This window comes from Mustela erminea, chromosome 21 (assembly GCF_009829155.1).
Source record: "Mustela erminea isolate mMusErm1 chromosome 21, mMusErm1.Pri, whole genome shotgun sequence".
Lineage (NCBI taxonomy): Eukaryota > Metazoa > Chordata > Mammalia > Carnivora > Mustelidae > Mustela > Mustela erminea.
Window position 1 is genome coordinate 38592323 of NC_045634.1, and position 22038 is coordinate 38614360.

Genomic DNA, 22038 nt, shown 5'->3' on the forward strand with positions numbered 1-22038 from the left:
TCTCGGGCGGGTGAGGAGGGCAAGTGGATTTGTTTTCTATGTGTCCTTTTTTTTTTTTTTTAATAATATTCCCTGATGATACAGCCCGTCTTTCATGCTCTGATCCGACAGTTGTGATTTAGAAACAGTGACATGCTGGTGGGGCTGTTCCAGGCCCCGGAACCTGGAGGGGAGGGGAACAGTGAGCAAGGGGAGCAGGGCCGGGCAGGCCGTCTGAGTGCCGGAGGCCAGCCACAGGCTCAGGACCGCTGAGCCCGCCAACTAGGACCAAGTGTTCTGGGATCCTCAGGGTGGCTCAGCTGGCCCGGGGGAGGAGGGTCCCTAAGCCAGAGACCGCAGGGGGCCTGGGGGTAGAGGCAGGGCAGAGCTCCAGCAGGTGCCCAGAAGGGCCCGGGGGCTGGGAATGTGCACGAGAAGCCTCCAGCTTCAGGCCCAGACAGCTGGCCCCCAGCTGCCCCACCCTGGAGAAGTGCCCTCTGAGCCCCACGTCTGCACTGGAGACAGATAATCACTGCACCGGCTTATGAGGTCAGTGTCAGGGTTTCAGGTTATGCACACACACGCGAGTAGGTGTTTCTGCGTGTGCACAGACACACGTGTGTGGAGATACATCCCCGGGCACTGTGTACACAGGATAGACGTGATTTCATCCAGGTGGCGGGTGCCCGTGTCCGCTCACTACAGCGGGGCCGTGACGCGTGCGTGTGCCCGGCACAGAGCATGCACAGCGTCTAACCCGCCTGCTCTGTCACGACTCTGTCCTCCTTCCCATGACGTGGGGGTCCTGCGGCTCCCAGGGAAGGCAGGAGGCGCAAACGGGCGCACACGGACTCTGGGCGTGAAGCTCCCAGCGGGGGCTGGCGGCCGGGCTGGTGCCGCGAACGCTCGCTCACTGAGGTCGGTGGTGCTGGGGACAGCAGTCCTAGCGTCAGGGCCTCGCCTCACAAGCAAGCTGGGGCGTGAGGGGCCCCTCCCCGGTCTTCCCTACTCAGGACCCCTCTTCATTCTTGAAATCTCTCAAGAATTAGCAACACGGGCGTGTTCGGGCTTAGAAGTCGTTTTATACGTTCTACCCGTTCATCAACAGAGACACAGAGGTTGGGATAATGACCTGCTCTCACGATAGCTTCCTCATGTCGTGGACGGACGGTCAGACATGCCCAAGACGGGAGCCCCGACATCCCCATCAGGAGGTGTGCAAGGAGCACAGCGAGCTCCCCCCACACACACACCGGCTCCGCCCTCATCGGGGGTCCCGTGCTCCCGCCTGCACCCCCGCGGCCACGCACCTCGGACAAACATGAAGGCCCGGTGCTCGCTGACGCCCCCTCTGGACACAATCCTCAGGGTGTACAGGCCCTCGTCGTCCTTGTTCAGGTGGCCGAAGGACAGGGAGGCCTGGCCTTCTCCGAAGAACATCTTGGTCCACTTGGACTCCTTCAGCAGCACATCTGCAGAGCGGCCACGCGGGACGGCGTCAGAAACCGTCCAGGAACGCGGACTGTAGCTGCGCAGAGGGGCCTGGGGCGGGGGCGGGGTTTCCAGCCTCATGCGGGGGGAGGAAGCCGCAGCCTCGCAACCGTCGGAGAGCCGCGCTCCCCACGAGAGCACACACGACAGCCAATGGCAAGGGAAGGGGCATCTGGGATAGGACCACGGTCAGCGTCGGAAGGACAGAGAGAGTGTGTCTCTGCCGGAGGGGATGGCGGTGGCCGGGGCCCACTGCCGGCCCCTGGCACACCCCGCGGTGTCTCACCACGCGCACCTCCATGGTTTTGTGGAGGTGACACCCTCCCGTGCCCAGGGCTGGCTCAGTGGCGGCCCTCCACTCTGTGCCTGACAGCGGCCTGTAGCAGCAGTAAACCATCCGGCCGAAAGCCAGGACAGAGCCGGCCGCTGCGGAGGAGGCCAGGCCCGGGCAAGAAACAGCAGCATGGGAAAGCAAGGAGCAGCCGGCGAAAGGAGGAGTGACCCCTGGCCTCCCCGCTGTCGGGGAGACACAGCCACACGGCTGCATTGCTGCTTGGATGGGACAGAGGGACGCTGCCCGCTCCAGCCTGCGGGAGCACAGCCCGTCGCAGGAGCAGGAACATGGGCCAAACCCCTTCAGCGGGCGCGTTGTCTGGGCGCCCAACGACGCTCCGAGAAGGGGCCCCGAGGTAGCGAACGGGCACGCGACAGTGACTGAATGACTTGTTCCCGGGGTGCCTGGGTGGCTCAGTGGGTTAAAGCCTCTGCCTTCGGCTCAGGTCCTGATCTCAGGGTCCTGGGATCGAGCCCCACATCGGGCTCTCTGCGCAGCAGGGAGCCTGCTTCCTCCTCTCACTCTCTGCCTGCCTCTCTGACTATTTGTGATCTCTCCCTGTCAAATAAATAAATAATATCTTAAAAAAAAAAAAAAAAGAATTGTTCCTAACGGGAAAAAATGGACCAACTCCAGCCCCGAGCCCTGGGGCAAACGCAGACCACCGTGGACCGTGGAATGGGGCACGGGGCCCTCCAGCCGACCATGGCACAGGATGCCCCCCGTCCTGGGGACACGGGTGTGGGGTCTTATTTTGTGAAGGACACGTCCAGGGGCAGGCAGAGGGTAAATTAGATCTCCTCTGTCACCACCGAGAGTCTTAGCCCCTCGCTGGGCCCCACAGGGTCGGCACACGTGGTCAGTGCTGTGCCTTTCGCAAAGCGTCACACCTGTTCTGGGACATTTCTCACACTTTAAACAGACAGGGCTTTGCAATTCCGTTTTCCCCCAGCTCGATTATAAATATCGTCTGGGCAGGCTGGCGTGGGCTTCTTTGTAATACTTTGCACAGTGTTAGGTCCCAAGTAAGTATAAGCTGGACAGTCTCGCTGGCCCTACAGAAAGCCAGAGACCTTCAGGAGCCCCTGCCCACGGGAGACGCAGGAAAATGCCCTTGCACCGCGCACACGCACAGGGCGGGGAGGACAGCCCCGCAGAGGGGTGCAGACTGAGGAGGAAGGGGAGTCTGCCCTATCCCCACCCGGGGGAGCCCCCACGGACCCCAGGGAGCTGCCCCAACCCTGTCCCACAAACCCAGTGGAAGAGAAACCTCACACTCAGGACAGAGCCCAGGACTCCACGGCCTCTAGTAACTGTGAGCGCTTGTCCCAGCCGAGGAAAAACGGGCGATACAGACACTGCACTTGTCCTGTTTAATCACAGGAAGACCCTTCTTGTGAAGCTATAGAGAAAACTCTAATCGTGGGCATCCCTGCTAACCTGTCCACGTCCCCGGGGTGGAGTCAAGCTGTTCTGCTGGCCGTGCTGCCTGCGGTCATCCCCGTGGTGGGCACGACCGCCAAACCACCCCTGGAGCTTACCGTTCGTTCTCAGCCGGGTGACGGGAGCTCAGCGTCCCCCGGGGCGGTCCCTGCCTCGTACTCACCGTCCCTGTACCACTCGGCGCGCGGCTGCACCCTCTTCAGCTCCGGGGTCACCAGCAGTGTGCACTTGAGAGTGACCGTCTCGCCTTCCCTCCTGAAGGTGACCCCAAACTTCTCCAGAAACTGGACGTCGAAGTGCATGTACGGAATCACGGACGAAGGGGGCACTGGACAGACGAGGGAACACCGTTACAGCGGACAGGGGGCAGGCCGGCACCCACGCGGCAGGGGCGCTTCCCCAGGACCTCACGCACCCGCACCCCCGAGAGAGCGAGTTCCCCAGATTCACACGTCAAAGCCCTCAGCCCCAGCGAGAAGGTATTAGGAGGCTCAGGCTTTGGAAGGTGATGAGGTTTCACACGAAGTCCTGACCATGGGCTCCGCGAGGAGACCCAGGCTCCCTTCTCCGTGTGCAGACGCAAAGGCAAGAAGGTGCCTCCACGCACCGGAGGAGGGCCTCCCCGACTCGGCCAGCGCTGTGGGCTCTGACTCCTCCCCAGCCGCGAGGAGTAGAGGCTGAGCCCTCCTGAGGAATGAGAAGACCCGCACGGAGATGCGGCCCGTCCTCCAGGCACAGGGCGGTCACGTGGACTCTGAGCCCCGTGGTGAGACCAAAGGGCTGAAATCCTCGTCAGCCCCAACCTGTGGGTCTTCCGGAAGGTGCCCTGGAGCCGGAGGCGCAGCGTTCTGAACCCACTGTGCTGTGTGCATCAGCGCAACGCCCTCAACTCTGCACAGAAAATGAACCAACTACATCCAGGGGCAGCAAAATTAAATCTCAAAACATAACGTGTAGCTGGGCGGGGTACATTTCGGAAGAAAATGCACAGTAAATTTTCAAAACAAACAAAGATACATAATTTAGAAACGTGTGCGCAGGGGAGATTTTTCTAAAGACCTGGAAGTTTCCAGAGGACGGTTCCTCAGTGGGAGGGCGCGGGAGAGGGGCCGGTGGGAGGGAGGGGTTCCGTCACCTCCGGAGGCCCTGAGCTCCTACCAGGGGTCACCAAAGTGCATCTCTGAAACGGCGAGTTTGTGCAATGCCAAATGGACTTCAATTTTTAAAAAGCAATTGGAAAAAAATGGCAAAATATTCACCTGCGTTGAATACACGGGCATCTATTAGGTCACGATCTGTACAATTCAGTCCAGTGTGAATACCGCCAAGTTTTTCTTTAGACGGAATTGTCACCAAGGAGAGACCGGGGATGGCGTCTGAGCTCGCCGCCGGCTCATCAGGCTCATCAGGCGCCCTCCCCACGGACTCGGCATCGTCCGTGGATTCCCAGGGGCACCGACACACATTCTCGGGCCGCCCTGCCTCCCCCCACGTGGCCCCGCCCCTGTCCTGCTCGCCCATCCGTGGTCTTCAACGACTCCCGATTGTCGGGCACACGAGAATCCAGTATGACCGATGCAGAGATGACCCAAAGCCGACGACACACAGGTGTGCACGGCTGCCAGAAAGGCTTTCCCCTGGGGCACGGTTTGGGTCAGGTCCTCCGTCACCCACACTTGACCTATAACATCCGGACCCAGATTATGCTACAGTCGTAATCTGGAAGGGCAGGTCAGTCCTGAACCTCATTCCCAAACCATCAAGGAGCCACAGTACGTGGGTCTCCCAAGTCCTGGTCCTAGAGATGCTCCGGGCACGGCTGCTTTCCCCACACTCACGGGGCTCGGGTCAGCCCGGCGTCCCCGCCTGCCGGCCGAGAACCAACCCAGGGGCTCAGAGACACCCCGACTCGCCCCAAGACAGGGCTGCTGCAGGTCCCCCTGCAAACAGGGCATGGGCAGGCAACAGCCGGGCGCCCTGCACTCGCACTCAGTGCGGAGAAGGAAGGCATTAGGTGGTGGGGGGGGGGTACAGGAGACAGCGGGGTGCAGACCCACGAGCGACGGGCAGGTCACACACTCAGGAAGGGGAAGGGTCGACCCTCTGGAGGCAGGCGGGAGGCAGCCCAGAGCCAACATTGCCTCATCCTCGTCCCGGTGCACGCGGCTGCTTACTCTGAGTGGGCACGGACGATCGGGGTGGGGGGCAGGACACGGTGGCAGGAGCCAGCATTCAGCTCAAGGACTGGGACTCGGGCTTTTTCCCCAGATTCAAACATGTAACTCTGCGGTTTCACCAGTGTCTTAAAATGCCCCCTGGCCACAGAAGGACACGGAAACAGGCTTTCTGGGGACCAGCACCACCAAGAGCGATTGGGAAGGACCTTTTGAAATATGATTTTAAGAAGATTTGACCCTCAGGAAACACCTTCTCTGTGATCGCATGCTAGTGCTACACATTTTCCCGCACAACAAAGAACAGCATCGACTTACATCCAATCGGGAGTCCCACCGAGTGCAACGGCTCCTCGTCCCCATGGAACCCTGAAAGAGAAGCCGGTGAAGGGCGCCGACAGGCGCAGAAGGCGCGAGGCGTGCCCCCAGCCCGGGCAGGAACACTCACTTCTCACCACCACGGCGGCGTTGGTCGACACCTGCCCGTACCCGTTTGTGGCCACGGCCGAGTACGTCGCTGTGTCGTCAAAGTTTGCCCTTGGAGAGAGAGAAAGCAAGGCAGCGTCCTCAATGCACTGTGGGACCGCCCTGGAAGCCCGTGACCCAGATCGAATGGGGTGCTCCTTGAAAGCCTCTTGTAGGACCTAAATCCTCTGTTCACGAGCGACCAGTTTAAGAACAGTGTCCGCTCCATCCCGGGAGCTGCTGTCGGTTCCGGACACGGCAATGGCTGGTTCCAGACCACGGCTTGTCTGTCTCTGAGGGAAACTGGCCATATAGACATCCCTGAAAAGCCTCAGTCTCGTCCTCGAGGGGCAGTCTCTGCTCCCCGCTGCCTGCATTTTCCTACCGAGGTGGAATTCATGGCTTTATCTGGCCAGTGGGAAGGCTTCACTGACCTCAGCCTCCAGGAAAATCCACTCTGCCTCCCTCCCCACCAGACTTTCCCGTGTGTATGGAGGTTATTCCCCAAGTCCCAAAAGCAGACGGTCCCCAGACAGGAAGCAGCCGCCCAGGATACTCTGAAGCTGTCTGACCAGCCCTGCCCATGGCAGCCATCCTTCAGGAGTCGTGGGGAGGCGGCGTGTCCCCCAGTAAGAAAAATGACCTCGCAACCCCGGACCCCAGCTCCTCCAGGGCGGGCTCCTCTGCACCCCCAGATTGACCTGACAAAGGCCGAAGCTTATTTTCTTGGCTGTGAGCTATGTTCCCACGAGAATCTGGAAATCGTCCCCGGGACCAGGGACCTAAGGGGAGGACCCGTCGGCTGAGCGTTTCCTAGAAGCCAGGCGCTCTGCGGCGACTTCGACCTGAGTGTCCTGTGTCGCAGCCCCCAGAGAACACACACCGCTACGTAGCAGCGTGGTGAGAAGGCCGACACGTGGAGAACTTGGGTAAACGAGGTTTGCGCAAATCCCGGACCTGCGCTCTTTCCGGCAGCGCCCGCTGCCTGTCCCAGAAGTGGGCATGCGACCGTGACAGGAAATCACACACAAAACCGCACTTGCAAGGAACAAAAGAGAGAGTTGACCCCAGGCTTCCTTTTCAAATGCATCAGCAAGTTGTGCCTCAGAGACAAACCCATTCTCGGGGGCTCGTGAGTAACTTGACTTTCTTCCTTGGAGCTGAAAATATTTCCTTTGACCAAAAAGCACACAGTGTCTCCGATAAGGGGAGGGGAGGCTTCGGAGCGCCGTGCTCTCTGCTGAGAACCGGGTCCCTGCTTCCGCGGAGCTCCCTCCGGCTCCTCCCGCCGGCTCTCAGCGCCGGGCTCCCGGGAGCCGCATGGGCAGAGCTCCGCCCCTGTGGCTGGGCACACGGCACCCTGGCCCTAGGCTCCCTGTGTGGCCACGTGAACCCAGCTACAAAGCCCACCGCTGAGGCTGCAGACCTAGGCTGGCCTCCCAGGGGCTGCTTGGCCACACACCGTCCAGACTCACGGCAAGTGCAGCCTGTTCCCCGGAGAAAACACAAAACTTCCGAGACCCGGGGGCTTTCTCCCCCTTGAGCATCACCTTCCGCACCCCTAGGGGCGCACAGACCGTAGGGGGCGGCAGGGCGGGGCTCTACACGGAAGGGACCATGACTTCTCTCCCCGGCCCTCAGGCACTGCTTGAATTATCATTATTATTATTGTGTGTGTGCGTGCTTGTGTGAGTTCTTGTGAACAATGAACCATTATATTTTCATGAATGCGTTCTGCAAACAGGAGGGATCCTTCTTCTGGGATTAGCCCCACAACTGTCCCCACGACCAACACCCTCACAGGCTCCATGACAACAGGTCAGAGGAGGGAGCGCCGGCACGCCACGGCCCCAGCCGGGAGGGTCCTCCGGCCCGAGCCACGTGCACAGCCACCAGCACCCTGCGAAAACCACCTGACGGAAGTCTGACCCGAAGCCCGACTGCGACCTCACAGGGGCCGAGTCTCAGGGAGGAGGAGCGGCACAGCCGACACTTCAGGGAGCATGGCCAGCGGGCCGGTCCGGCCAGGGGGCGACCCCGCTGAGCCACGACACGGTCCCTCGGCCCGTGTCACTCCGGTTCCCGAGGGGGGAGGCTCCTCCTGCTACACGCTCCGCGTACCCTCGGACAGAGCGACCAGAGGGCGCCCAGCACTGTCCAGTCGGCCACCATTAATCTCAGCACCATGTTCCTGGTCCCTCGGCCACAAACACTTCCGGGCAGGACTGAACACCAGTGGTCTCAGACAGTGCCCTGGAGTTTTCAAACCGAACGTCCCACAGGGAGGGCAAGCGGCCCACCCATGCAGCGGCCTGTCCCACAAGATCCTGAGCCGGTTTTCCAGCTGAGAACCGGATTGTGAGAAGCACCACCGGATGCACTCACACAGACCAGCTTCTCAAGGGGCCTGTTAGCACGTACCGCGCAGCGGGGGGCGGGCCGGGGATCCCTTCACAGCCGGGGTGTCCGTCGGCGCGCCTTCCTCCCGGAGAGGCCCCGCGGCGTGCTCTGGGGTGTAGGGCAGGGCAGACACTCCCCCCGACACTCCGACCCACTGCTTCCCTGCCAGCGTCCCAGGGAGGGCGTCCGGACAGCCGCGGGGCGAGGAGGAATGGGTCCGTCCTTGTGTGTCACTCTTACAACTCTGTTCCGCATCGCTCCGTTGTGCGTGTTTTATATGGCATGAAACACGCCGGGACACACGGACAAGATCAGCGAGCACACCTGCCTGGACCGGGGGCCGGGCTCGCCCGTGCCACCCAGTGTGTGGCTGCGGGAAGGACGGGGCCCGGGTCGCCGGGGCCAGTGCACGCCCAGGGGCGGACGGGCCGGGCACCCAGACTGTGAGGAGCCTCGGCCCGTCTCAGAATTTTGTCCACAGGTAATCCGGCGACCCACATGTCTTCCCAGTCCCCAGCAGGACTGCGTTCCCTCTCTCCTCCCCCAGGCTGCACGCAGCCAGCCTCCGGAGCCTGCTGCGGGCCGTCCCTCCGGCTAGGAGAAATTGCAAGCACGTGGTTAAGAGGCAGAGGGTTTCGTGTTCTGTTCGGACGGCTTCCCAGAACAGACAGGGGTCCCGATCTTCACACATGTCCGTGGGGCCCTCGTACATCTCCGAGTCTCGAGGTGTCCCCGGACCAGCTTCACAGAACAGCGTCGTGCCTGCTGATCTCCCTCTAGGAGGGCACTCGGACAAGTGCCCACGTCACCCCTGACCCGTGCTGGGGACTCGGGCCCAGCATCCTTCCCTGGGAGCCACGTCCACCCTGGATTCACAATCTAACTCAAATGAGAGTCTGAGGACGGACATCTACACCCAAGTGCCAGGAGGTCGGCCTGAAGCCGTGCTGCGAGCCACCGGGAGGAGGCAGGGTGCTGGAAACAAAACCTGCCCGAGGTTCCACGCGCTTTCATAAAACACGAGCGTGGCATTAAAATTCTGCGAAGAAACAGAACTCGCGTTATGAGTCCCCGGGGGAGTCCTACGAGCACATAAACCCGTGTCGGTTACAGTCTAATCCGACCAGCACAGGAGGGTGGGAAGCACTTGGAGAACTCAGCGGCCAGAGGGTATTCATAGGAGCAGACGTCACCCAGGCTGCCCTCTCCGGCCGGCGGCACATTCCGCCGCGCTTGGAACGGCCACGGATCAAATGACGGCGACTCAGCGCTTCGGCATGACCAGCCGAGTCACGTGGAGACGGCGGGAGACGGGCTCCCCTCGGCCCAGCAGCTGCCGACGGGGTCCCCGGGCAGACCAGTGCTGCACACGTCCGTCTCCACAAGCTCCGAGTGCGTCTGCGGGGGGCCTGGCTGCTGAGCCTCAGGCCACCGTGTCCCGGGCCTCAGTTTACAAACTTCCAGCCGACAGACTCACGGGTCTGTCCGTGCGCCAGGTCCAAAGCTGCTAACATCCCCGGGATAAGAGTCAACGTCTCATACTGGAGAACGGGAAATGGTTTTCCCTTGTAAATGCAGTTAGTAACTCAGAAGCAAGCTGGGTGAAACCTCGGGCTGACCAGGGACCCCCAACCGGCCACAGGGCACCCCAGTTAGAGAAGAGACGGCCCTGGACACAAGCTCGCTCCACAACGAAGGCGATTTCTCCTTCCACACAGCGTAGCTTTCGGGCTACTACAGAGCTACACATTCTAGAAATCCAAGCAGAGAAAGTGATTCTCTGGGAAATGCAGAAGGGGCCGGGTGTTCCCACCAGGGCGCGGAGCCCCCCAACCCTCTGCGCAAGCGTGTGTGCAGACCCGAGCCGGCCTCACCCCGGCGGCGCCCCTTCTCAGCAACACCCCGTCTGACCGTCCGCCTCCGGCTGGCCCCCCTCCAGCACCTGCGCAGAACTGCGTCGCCCCAGCCGGGCCCGCCCGCCGCCAACAGCCCGGCCCTGTGCTCGGAGCCAGAGCTCGGACCCTCCGCATCCCCCCAACCCCGAGGGAAAGTCAGCGTCCTTGCTGCGGCTGACGGCGTCGTCTGACCCGCACAGCCGCAGCTCACCTCTGACCTCCCGGCCTGTGACGGCCGCCCACCGCTCCAGCCCCAGGAGCTGGGGCCCACAGTTTCCGCAGCCAGAGCTGCCCCCTTGGGCCAGAGACCTCGCGGCTCACTGCCCTGATCTGTCCCATTGTGCATCTCCCACAGCCTTGCTCTGAAGACATCCTCTCAGTGAGGGCCAGCCTGTCGGCCACCCTGCTTCACCCCACATGCCAGCCCACCCCCACACCGACAGGGCCCCACTCCCCACGCCCGGCACTGTGGCCTCCTGATTTACTATATAATTCACTTTTCTATTTTTCTTACAGTTCACCTCCTTTTGCCAGATTGTAAGACCTCAAAGAAGAGGACCTTGGTTTTAGTGTTGTATCCCAAGCATCTGGACCAGTGCCTGGCACCCAGTAGGTTCCCAACAAATGGCACCAGAAGGCCCAGACCCCCAGCTTTATGAAACAGCCTCAGATTTACCTGGGAAACCAGGATAATGACTTGTCACAAATTTTCATCTCCATCACAACTTTCTAACACTAGTTCTGAGTAATCCGCAGGCGGAGAGCTGGTTCTGGTGGTGGGGAACCCGCCAGGCCTCCTCCAGAGGCTTATCCAAGGCCGTGTCTGACCGGTGAGAAAGCCCGCCCACGTGCGGTGCGGCGGCGGGTGTGGTCTTGGGAGCGCCAGGCGGGCGGGCCTGGAGGGGGACCCACGTCAGAAGTTGGGAAAGGAGGAGGGGGAACCCGGGCAGGAGACTGAGGAGGACCCAGCGAGCACCAGGCAGAAGCACAAAGAACGGAGGTGACACGGACTTCCCGTGGGGTGGGAAGGGGGAGTTGGCGGACTCCGTCCTGGACCAGCGTGGGTCAGACCCCACCGATCCCCAGCCCGGGGCGCGTCCTCACGTACAGGAATCCTGCGGGGTCCGCTCAGGGTCCCCCTGCTCGCAGCGTGTCTGGACAGGGGCCTCCCACCCCCCAAGATGAATCCCACCGCCCCACTCGCCTTCAGCAAGAAGTCTGTGAGGTGGATCCAGCAGGACCCCAAGCCCTGAGGCCTCCCCTCCGTGACTTCCCCGTGTGCCCCCACCTGCTCCGGGGGTGCACACCCCTCCCCTCTGGCGTGCGCGCCTGGGCCCCACGCGGTGGTCACGCGCATGGAGCACATCCGAGTAAGCAGTGTATAAAACGGGTCAACAGAACCAGTGTCTAAAAACTCTGTCCTCGGTGTAAGAAGGCATCGGGGGGAAGGTTCCGTGACAGACGCTCTGTTGTGCTAACTCGTGACTTCTCCGGGTCGCCTTGGGGGCTGTTTCGGTGGGACCATTTTCTAACAATTCTTTTATTGTGGGTTATCTTACCTCTAAGTAAACCCAGCCTAATGACGATGTAGTCGCTCTGCAAGTTAGTAATAATAAAATCAATGCAGTTACATACCCCGATGCCTCACCGACTTTTTGTACCTTTATTAGTCTCCCTCGTCGTTTCCTAGAAAGGCCTCGATTTGACGTAACCGCACACACACGCTCACACTCACCACGGGTTTATATGACGCACAGGAACATACACGGTCCTATCTGGTTTTCATGACCGTTCCATTGTTTATCATCTGTGTCTTGATAATGATTTCAGATAAAAATACCACAATTCAGGAAGAGTTCACGACCCTTCCAAAGTCACAAGGTACACGGTAGATCAGGGATCCAAACCCAGGGGTCTGGCCGTGGTCCCTAATCACAGCACAGGAAGGAGCCCCCGTACCTGTGAGAGCACCAGCCGAGCGCGGGAAAACGTCACGAGGGCCTGGGAGAAAAGGGGCCTGCACCATGTTGTGATCTGATGACAGGCAAACCGTGTGTGCACAGAAGCAGAAAGAGAGGCAGAATCTCACTTCTGAAAAAAAATATCTAGTGTGCGTGTGTGTGTGCACGTGCTGTGTAAGGAAAATGAAGTGTTGTCTTTACGGGACGACACTGATGCTGTGGGAAATGTTGTCTTTACGGGACGACACTGATGCTGTGGGAAATGTTGTCTTTACGGGACGACACTGATGCTGTGGGAAACAGGGAAGATTTTTATTCTCTTTTCCTCATCTGTATGCTACACTTTTTTCAACTTATAAGAAAAAAGATAGAAGTTATATTTCTTTTTCTCTTTTTTTTTTTTTAGCTTACGCAGCCTATTTATTAAGCCTCTCCTAGGGACAAGATACCGTAGAAAGTACACAGGGTTATAAAACATACATTCCTTTGGTTAGGGACTGGTCCCCAGCCTGGCCCGCGCTGCGCCCCTGCGGGGCAGGTGTGGGGAAGCCGTCTGCGCCCACAGTCACCTGCGCACCTGACAGCCACATCTGTCCTTAAACCACCTGTGTATTCTCTTTGCTCCCAGAGCGGGAGCCTGGACAGAGCTGCGGGTTTGCCTCCCGGGAACCCGACGGCAAGGACAGCTTCTGGAAGCTTCCGGAAGCTTCTCCCACAGATTAACACAGAAACACCACCAACGTCCCATGGCACAGACTGGATGTGGTGCTCCCTGAGCGACTGTTTCTAACTATGACGGGTGCCCTGGGTCTGGACGGTGGCTGTGTGAGGATGTGTCCCGGGGAGCCCGCCGTGCCCCCGACGCCTTACCTGTTGATCTCCAGTGTGTGCACGCCGTACTTGCTCTCGATTCTGTACTTGCCCGGCTCTCCCGCTTGGCAGATCAAACTACCGTTTTTGTACCTACACGAGGGAAACACGCCTGTCACTGCAAAGACAGACTGGCATTCACCTTTTGTCCCAGCTTTCCTTGGGGCCCCCGGGGAAGTTATCACCCTGCCCTGGGAGCCCCCCCGCCCCAGGACCTCGGGCCCGTGCACCGCAGCGCAACCAGGGGGCTGACCCAGGGCCCGTGTCTGTCCGTCCGCCCAGGAGAGAGCGGCTGCTGCAGGACCCGGCCTGTCGGGGACACGCTCAGCCTGTGACGGAGAGCGCCGCGGTGTCCTCGGACTGCGTGAGGAACGCGGGATAAATCACTCCCGAGAAAAGAATGTCACCCGCGCTAGCGGGGTCCCAGGCCAGCCTCTCCACAGAGTCGCGCAGGATCCCCACGGCACAAAGCCGGCCTCCGCGCCCCACCCAGGAGGGCAGGACCTCGTCCCCCTGAGCCCGAGAGTCGGTGGGTCTCTGCCTCCCCAGCCAGCCTGGCCAACAGCCACGGGACCCGGCGCTGATTCTCGGAGTGCGCCAAGCACCCGTTTGGTTATGAGGAAATGTGTGTGGCCTTTGCGGCAGGCTACGACCTCGGGGAAGATCATTATCGCTTCCAGCAAGCGGGAAACAGACACACGTACACGACAGATGCAGAAAACAGGGTCTGCGGGGCCTGGAGACGCGACCCCTGACGTCACCAGAGGCCCTCGGCCGCGGCCCCACATGCTGCCCCACTGCGTTCAGGTCATCTGCAAGGACTTACTCTTGAACAACAATCCTCGGAAAACTCAGCTGAGTCAAAATAACAGAGCTGGTCCGGCGCTGACAGTGGACGTTCGGGGAGTGTTTATAAACGTTTAAATGTACGTCCCGTGGAGCTTCCCACGCGGTGGGCAGTGGGGCAGGGTGTGTGCCATGTGCTCCCCCCAGGGGACCCCTTCTGCACGTTGGCCCCCAGCATTCCCGGCTCCTTAAGAGGAAGTGCGGGACGGCCCCCCTGGGCCCCAGGGCAGGAACCCCGCACTCACCACTGCACCACGGGCGTGGGGAACCCTTGTACGGTGAAGCAGAGTTTCACAGACATCCTCTCCCAGACCGTGTGGGACCTCAGGCGCACCAGGATCTCGGGGGCCCGGCGCATCCGCTCCAAGTACGAGTGACTGTGGCCCTCCAGCTTGTCCTCCACCTGTCCCGGGAAGCAAGGACAGGTCAGTGCGCTGTGGGAAGGGGGTGCGGACCGGGCAAGCAAGGCTGCCGGCTCACGGGCCATCCGCACGTCGCGTGGCCAGCCCACGCCAAGACCCGCGCCTCTCATGGAGCCCCGGGGCCCCCCTACCATCTCCTGGATGGCGTATTTGTCCAGCTTCTCCTGAGCCTGGGCGCGGGCCAGGTGCACGTCCTCCTCCATCTCCGCCAGCTCCCGGAGGAAACGCTCCCGCTTGGCCTCCCCGTAAGCAGCCACCAGAGACTGGTACCTGCCGGACGAAGAGGGGACATTAGCGTCATGACACGCAGAGAGGGTGAGAGCCCTTCGGAGGTCTGGAGGCCACAAACGCTCACCACCAACCTTTCCCCAAGTGGGGCACACAGAGAGGAGGGGGGAGATGGTATTTCTGCTCCGTTTTATGTCTTTCTTTCAAGACTACGGCCCAGCTAGTGAGCGAATATCACCCCCGAAGCTGCTGTAAGAAGGGCAGGTGTACGGGGTGTGTGCATGTGCCATGTGCTCCCCAATAAAACAGTTCTGGGGAAGACGGGCCAGCTCTCCCTCACCGCGGGGTGCAGCCGGCACTGTCCCAAGGCCAGCGCCCTCTCAGAAGGGTCGCTGTGAGCAGACGCGCCGGGACGCAGCGACACAGGGGAGTCTGAAGCCCCTAAAACGGACTTGTTCATGCCTCTGGGCCCGTCTTCCACTAGGACAGATGGAAAGGCACCGAAGGGGTATTTCTAACCCTCCGTACCCTCCGGAGGGCCATGCCGGGAGCTCAGAGCACGCCAAGGACGCCTTGGCTTTGCCCTCACATGAGGACACAACAGTGATTCAAACCGACGCAACCACGGGTCCATCTTTCAAGGTCGGGTTTGTCCCACACCTTAAACTAGCATCTGCCCCAGGGAGCTGGGGGACCAAGGAGCCGGAGAGACCCAGGCCACAAGCCACACACATGCTGGGGGTCAACAGACAGCTCCGGGAGAGGAGCCCCGCCGGTCTCAGAAGGACCTCCTACCGCGGGGACGGTCCCCACAGCCTTTATCGCCACAACCACGTGCATCACAGTATCCCACGGCCCAGCCCCTCCCGTCAGTACGAGTCGACCTCCCCCCATTCACTCGAATTCACTGGAAATCGGGAATAGAAAGTTTCTGTGACGTGTTCAAGGTCACCACCAGGAAACATTAATAAGATTATAAGGGTCGGGGCTTCTTACTCCCCACAACCACACCCTAAATGAAGACAGAACCATTTTTTAAATAGTCCAATAACAGAAAACCCAGATTTTGGGCACGTGTACATGTTGAAGTGATTCTCTCACAAAAGAAATCATCGTTTTACCATAAAACTTATACAGCAACGTTCCCACAAGGCCTCGAAAGGACCGTTCGAAGCTTGCACAAGAGAGCCTGATCTCTTTGGCGGCCCGTGTCTGGGACACGGATCCCTTCTTGGCAGGGCAGCGTTCAAAATAGGACGTGTCTGCCGAATTCTCATTTTTCCCTTCAGGTTTTAAGTGTGTTCGTATAGAGAAAATGTTCTAGAAAAGTCCAGGGAGGCGAGGGGGAAAACCAGAGCTGGTCTAACACAAACCATCATGGGCTGCTTCACTGTTTGCTTCTTGTAAGGTCTCCACCTGCTTCTCTGTGATCGGGGAATAATCTGGCCGCGTTCACGGCTAAAGATTCGTCAGTGGAAACTCGACATGAACCTCAACCTGTCAGGTCTCAGCGCTTTCACAGGAGAAGCCTGCTCCTTGCGCAAAGCTGGTGGTCGTGGTGTGGGACAGGGCAGGGCACGGACACAGCACGGCCCCGTGTCGTGGCCCCCTGGGCAGGTTCCGCTGTGCAGAACGCTCCGGAAAGTGCCCCACACGGTTATCCCGTAGGACTCACTGAGACAGACTGGGGAGAAGAAAGCGGCCACCAGACAGCGGCAACTGCCTTCTCGAGAAGCAGGGGTGACCCTCCAGGCTCCCGGCTAATGGCCTGTCGCGGTTCCCGCGGTGGCCGCACACCCTTGCGGAGCCCCCACCCATGGAGACGCGAGGCCGCTGAGCTGACCGACACGGGAGCGGAGGACAGGGCGTTACCTCCGCTTCTTCTCGTGTTCCTCCTCTTCCAGCGCGTCCGTGCTCAGTCTCTTGGCGCAGATGCTGCAGGTGGTCCCTGCGGACGCCGTCTGGCCGGCCGCTCTTTGGGAGGACGACCTCTGAGAGAGAGACCTCTGGGACGACCGGGTGGACGTGCGTCTGGAGGGCCACGGACCAAACTATCAGGCGTGTTGGAGGCGTGTGCAAAGTCATCCGCAAAACCGCACCCCTCTCTCCTGCACGCAAGTCAGCCTCGAACCGTGCCGGCACAGGGACATGCATGAGCACATGCACACGCGTGTGCCTCCCTGAGCACACCAGCACGTGTGCACACACAGGTGCACACTCACACACACAGACACATACATCCCTGCGCAGGCACTGCCCCATCTGTGCACTCGTGCACACACAGACACTCACACCCACGTGCACAGTCACACACGCGCACACACACAGAGACCTACGTCCCTGCATTGGCACATCAGCACACAGGCGTCCTCAGTCGGATGCGCTCACACACACACTCCTCTCTCGCACCATTTTCCACACATGCCCGCGAGTGCCTGCCCCGCGCCGTGGCCTAAGGTCGTGATCGTACACGTGTCCGGGGATCCGACGCTCCCAGAGGCCGCTGGGAGGCTGCGGGTGTTCGGCTCTTTGTGACGGGGACGGCAGCTGACCCGAGGCCACGGGCGGGTCTAAATATAACCTCAGCCTGGTGACACACTCAAGCTCCAGAGACCGCGGCCCGGCACGCCCGGCACTGCCTTCGGTTGGCAGCACGGCCGGCTCATGGGCCCCTGAGACCGCGGGCATCTGTGGTCCCAGGCAGGTGTGGTGCGTCCCCGAGGATCCCAGGCTTCAGACACGGGCACAAGACCTGCGGCTTCTCACCAGCCCCTGAGGCAGGGATACACTCACCTTTCTGCTACATCTACTATTATGGGAGCAAAACTACTGACATCAGCCTCTCCGCAACCTCCCTTTGCCCCCACGAGCCTCTCTCCCTGCCACTGGCCCTCCTGGCTGCCCTTCTGCGCCGGTGACTTTTAGATCCTACTTCTGCAAGCCGCATGAGGAGGAGCCGGCAAGGAGCACTTACTCAAAAGTCTCTGCCTTCATAACCCAAATGAGGGGCTCAGAGCCAGTCTCCCTGGATCCACGGGATCCACTAGGATCTATCGTGATCCACTGGGATCCACCAGGGTCCCAGCAGCGCTCCACACGGAGTTTCCTGGGCAACCAGGATAGCCGAATTTCCCACCGGTGCTAGGAATGTGCCATCCCTGACCCTCCCCAAACCAGTTCATGGCCAGGGTGCAGGGGACCAGGTAAAGCCCCATTAATGCCAGACCCCACGAACAAAGATCTACCAGTCCGAATGCTGGATTTCAACTTACTTTTTCGCAGCATATTCATCCAGAAGGTACCTTGTCTGAACATTGCGGTACGACTGGTCAAAGTGCTTGTGTCGCTTTTGGTAGAAGGGCACGGCGACCAGCGACATCTTGGTGTGCACCTGCAAGCAAAGCGTGAGTCAGACGGTGCCGAGCTCCCTCGCACATGCGGTCCTGCTGCTGGACTTTCTGCACCGGCATCCCCAGCTGTTCCAAGGGGGACAGTCAGCTTCCACTAACGACGCTCATTCAGGGGACGGGGGACGGGAGAAACACTGTCCAAGGGAACATAAGTCTCTGGCTTCAAGTCTGGATCCCTAGTAAGTTCCCCCAGGACCGGATATCATGATGGGTTTGTGTCTCTGAAAATCCGAAACGGGGACTATGTTTCTTTGCAGTGTGAGCTCCACAAATACATTTGGAAAACCCGCTGGGTCCAGGCAGCGTGAAAAGCCACGTGAATGATAAGGACAAAAATAAAACGCGGACTAGGGACGTAAACAGATACTTAGAATACAAGATAAGAGCAGAGGGAGACCCGAGCTGCTCCAGGAAGTGCAGACGGAGCACAGCTGGCAGGGAAGGGGCCGCCAGGTGAGGCCCCCGAGGAGGTGACCCTCGAGGAGAAGCTTGGCCATGGGCAGGCTGACCGGTGGAGACGGGGCAGGGGCAGGCATCCCCACAAGCAAAGGGAAGAGGCCAGAAAACACGGGATCTCGAGATGCTAGAAGAGATGCCAGAAAAGATCCGTCCGGAAGGGCTGCCGCCGCACACAGGGGCTTTCCGTGTCTTCCCCGCGAGCCGGGGGCTTCACGGCTGGAAAGGGGATTCATCTCCAGGACACTGTGCAGAACAATCGCATCTCACTGGTGACGTGTGGATGTGGATGGCAGGGGTGGGCAGGGAGCAGGGCGGGGGCCGGCAAGAAAGCCGGGGCAGGTGGGCAAGCCAGCACATTTTGGTTAAATTCTTGGAAAACTAGGAGTGACTGAGATCCACAGGGCGCCGCGTATGTGAATGGAGTAGCGCAGGCACGGGACACCCGGCTCTTTGCCACCCGTGCGCCCCAACTACGCCGGGTGCCAGCTCCTGGCTGACTCGAGTCTCTCTAAAACGCTGCATCGACGGCATCCCTCATTCCCGGTGATCACCAAGTCCCGAAAGAGAGGACTGAAGGAAATCCAAATCGAGCTCCTCTTGTCCTTGGTGTTTAGATTAGAATAATCTGCCCCAGTTTACAGAAGCGACTCCAAGGCAAGGCCCCATGGCCCGGCGCCAGGGACAACAGGGGTGCAGACCACGGGGGACAGAGTCCGTGAGAAAACCAAGCAAACACAGAAGGCCCTCCGAGCAGACTCCCGGTGGCCCATTTCCTGCAGACTGTGATTTCCTAGAAGCACCGGGTCACAAAACTTGGAAAGATCCCGAGGGATTATCCAAACCCGTTGTACGTGGGGCCGGGCAGGACCCCAGAGAGGAGAAAGGATTTCCCTGGAAACGCATAGAAAGGGCTGACCCACCCAGACCTCTGTTTCTGGGCTTTTCACACTTTGCCACACTAAAACTAATTTTTCCTCCTAAAAATCAACTCGCCAGGCACCCCCCACAGGCGCTCGGGGTGGCCTGGTCGTGTCCCGCCTCGACACCCGCTCGCGTTTACTGACTTCGCTTCAGACCTGTTCGCACGTCTGGCCAAGGGTCCGCCGATGGCCCAGGTGAGAAGACGGGGCGGACGACCTCGACAGGTTTAAACTGGGGAGACAGCGCCCCGGAAAAGGGCCGGGCACACGCAGGGGCCTGTGTTTTTGCTCTGAGTGTGAAAGGCCAGCTGTCCTCACAGCCCGGGGACCCCTTAACCGCCCCTCGGCGCCCGGCCGACGCCCCGGCCGACCGGCCCCCACTCGATCGCTGACCCGGCCCATGACGCGCCTGTGGGCCTGCGGGGCCTCAGCACCGCCCTGGGGAGGCGCGAGCACGCGGAGCAGCCCAGGGCACGGGGCTCCTGCCCTCCTAGCTCTGCCCGCTCCCCTGCTACAGCTCCCCCGCCACCACCCAAGGCAGTGGGGGCCGCGGCCGTCTCAGACCATGCCCCGCCCTCATTCCCACCTGACGAAGCTGAGGGCCATCAGCACCGGGAGCTTTCGGGGACTCTGCCGACGGGGTCACCCCCGTTCCTACCCGTCGCCCGCTCCACGGACACGCAGGGCCCCTGCCGGGGGCACCCGGCCCGAATCACGGAGCACTGCCTGCCAAGGACGGGACCATCTCAGAGCCCCTCCTCCGCGGACAGCTGCACGCTCACGTCTTCTACACAGGGGACTCCTGGCCCAGTGTGTCATCGCCAGCCCCCACCCCTGCCTGGGCTGGCTTCCCCCCCCACGCGCCGTGGGCAAGCCGGACAGAGCAGCAGGCCCGCCGCGCAGCCGAGCCCACATGCAGGCCACTCGGGGAACCGCGGGTCTCAGAGCCTCCCCCGTTGTCCCTGAGCTCCCCGGGCCAGAGCGAGGAGCTCTCTTGGAAACCGGCTCCCTGCGGACTCAGCAGATGCCAGCCGGTCACAGCCTGGGCACAGGCCCTCGTCTGAAACCAGAGGCCGCTCCACAGCTCGACGTGTGCGAGCTCAAGCTGTCCTGCCGGCCTTCCCCGCGAGGCCACGGAGCTCTGGGTGGGGGGAAACCATCCGCCCAGGTCTCCAGCCCGTGGGACCCAGGGCCAGCATCTGCCTCCACCCTCCTGACTCTGCACCCAGCCCGCCGGCTCACGGAAGGCCTCGCACACATGTCAGAACGGCGACACCAGCGGGAAACGCGAACCCGCCCTCCGGCACCCGGGACCTGCTCACACCCATCTCTCAGGCCAGTGAAGATTTTAATTCACAGACACATTTCAGCGACCATGCGTGACTGCCACTTCATAAAGGACACCTAAAAGCTCGCAGTCAGTGAACACACCAGATGAAGGCTTCTCGAGAGGAGGGCGCACGATTGGCCCAGGCCCCCGAGGAACTGAACCCTCAGGACCCCAGACGGGCCCCGCCCAAGCTCGTCTGGCCCGGGGTCTCCTTCCCCGAAGCTTTTCCCGAATGCTCAGCACCAAAAGAGACGACCACCGAGCACAAAATCCCTCTAAATCCTCCACGAGGAGTCCGACAAGCTGGGACACCTGATTCCCGGCAGCTCGACTTCTGCCGCGCTTCTCCGAACAAGCTTTCGGGACAAGCTTTCGGCAGAGGCTGTCCCTGCAGACACAGAGCTCTCCGGCCCCCAAGGACCCTGAGTCCTTCTGTCCTGACGCTCCAGCAGGATCAAATTCAATCGAGCGACAAGATCATGTGTGGCTTCCTGGACGAGAGAACCTTCCAGCAACCCACACAGCTGCCGTCACCACCAGTCAGGGTTTACCCCCAGATTCTCTCGTTTCGGTAAGGGACCCGCGTCCCTCTGTCAACGCTGGCTCCACGTACGCTCGGCCGCAAGCGGAGGCCGGACCTGGTTTATTTAAAAACCCACTTAGTGGGGTGCCTGAGTGGCTCAGAGGGTTGGGCCTCTGCCCTCGGCTCAGGTCATGATCTCAGGGTCCTGGGATCAAGCCCTGCGTCGGGCTCTCTGCTTACTGGGGAGCCTGCTTACCACCCCCTCTCTGCCTACTTGTGGTCTCTCTCAAATAAATAAATAAAATCTTTAAAAAAAAAAAAACCCACTTAGTGACCTTTGCCCCCCTCACTCTTTGATGCCTGGGTCACTCGAGCCTGGGAAGCAAGGGCTGAGCCCGGGAGGTGGGAAAGGGGAGCCCTCCCAGGGGAGACACCCGCTGGCCTGAGCCCGGCTGCCTCCCGGCCCCTGCCCCACCGCCCTCTGGCAGACACAGCTCCAAGGCCCGGAAAACGGCGCCAGGCGCCAGCGGGGGCACGGAGCCCAGCGACTCTGCAGGATTATAGCTCCTCAGAGAGCCCAGACGAGAAGACAGCCGTGAGAAGCTGTCGCTCCCAGCTGAAAGCCTGTAGAGCCAGGGAGCAGCCTGGTCGCCCAGCGACCAGGGTCCCCCAGATACCCGTGTCCAGGGCGTGCAAATGACCTACTGACCCTTCTTCTCTTCAGAAAATGACCAGTTCTATGTCACACCTTTTCACACCTGCACTGTCCCCACGGGCGCCTTCCTGGCTCAGACTCTCAGGGAAGCGGAGACCTTGGCGCATGGGTTGAGGGTCCCCTGGGAGCCACCACAGACCAGGGGCTGATGGGCCGGGGCTCTGCGGCAACCG

General features: G+C 60.7%; 1 protein-coding gene across 1 annotated transcript in view; it reads right to left on the bottom strand.

The window, feature by feature from the left end:
• The window catches only part of MYOM2 (myomesin 2), a 73571-nt gene that overhangs the window by 51179 nt on the left and 354 nt on the right, over positions 1 to 22038 (bottom strand). The window contains exons 2-10 of the mRNA XM_032329154.1: positions 17781 to 17899; positions 16381 to 16539; positions 14412 to 14550; positions 14104 to 14261; positions 13013 to 13105; positions 5870 to 5958; positions 5740 to 5790; positions 3411 to 3575; positions 1290 to 1451 (exon numbers count right to left, since the gene is read on the bottom strand). Of these exons, the coding sequence (XP_032185045.1) occupies positions 1290 to 1451; positions 3411 to 3575; positions 5740 to 5790; positions 5870 to 5958; positions 13013 to 13105; positions 14104 to 14261; positions 14412 to 14550; positions 16381 to 16539; positions 17781 to 17887 (1123 nt within the window). The 5' untranslated portion in view covers positions 17888 to 17899. The remainder of the gene's footprint in view (positions 1 to 1289; positions 1452 to 3410; positions 3576 to 5739; positions 5791 to 5869; positions 5959 to 13012; positions 13106 to 14103; positions 14262 to 14411; positions 14551 to 16380; positions 16540 to 17780; positions 17900 to 22038) is intronic.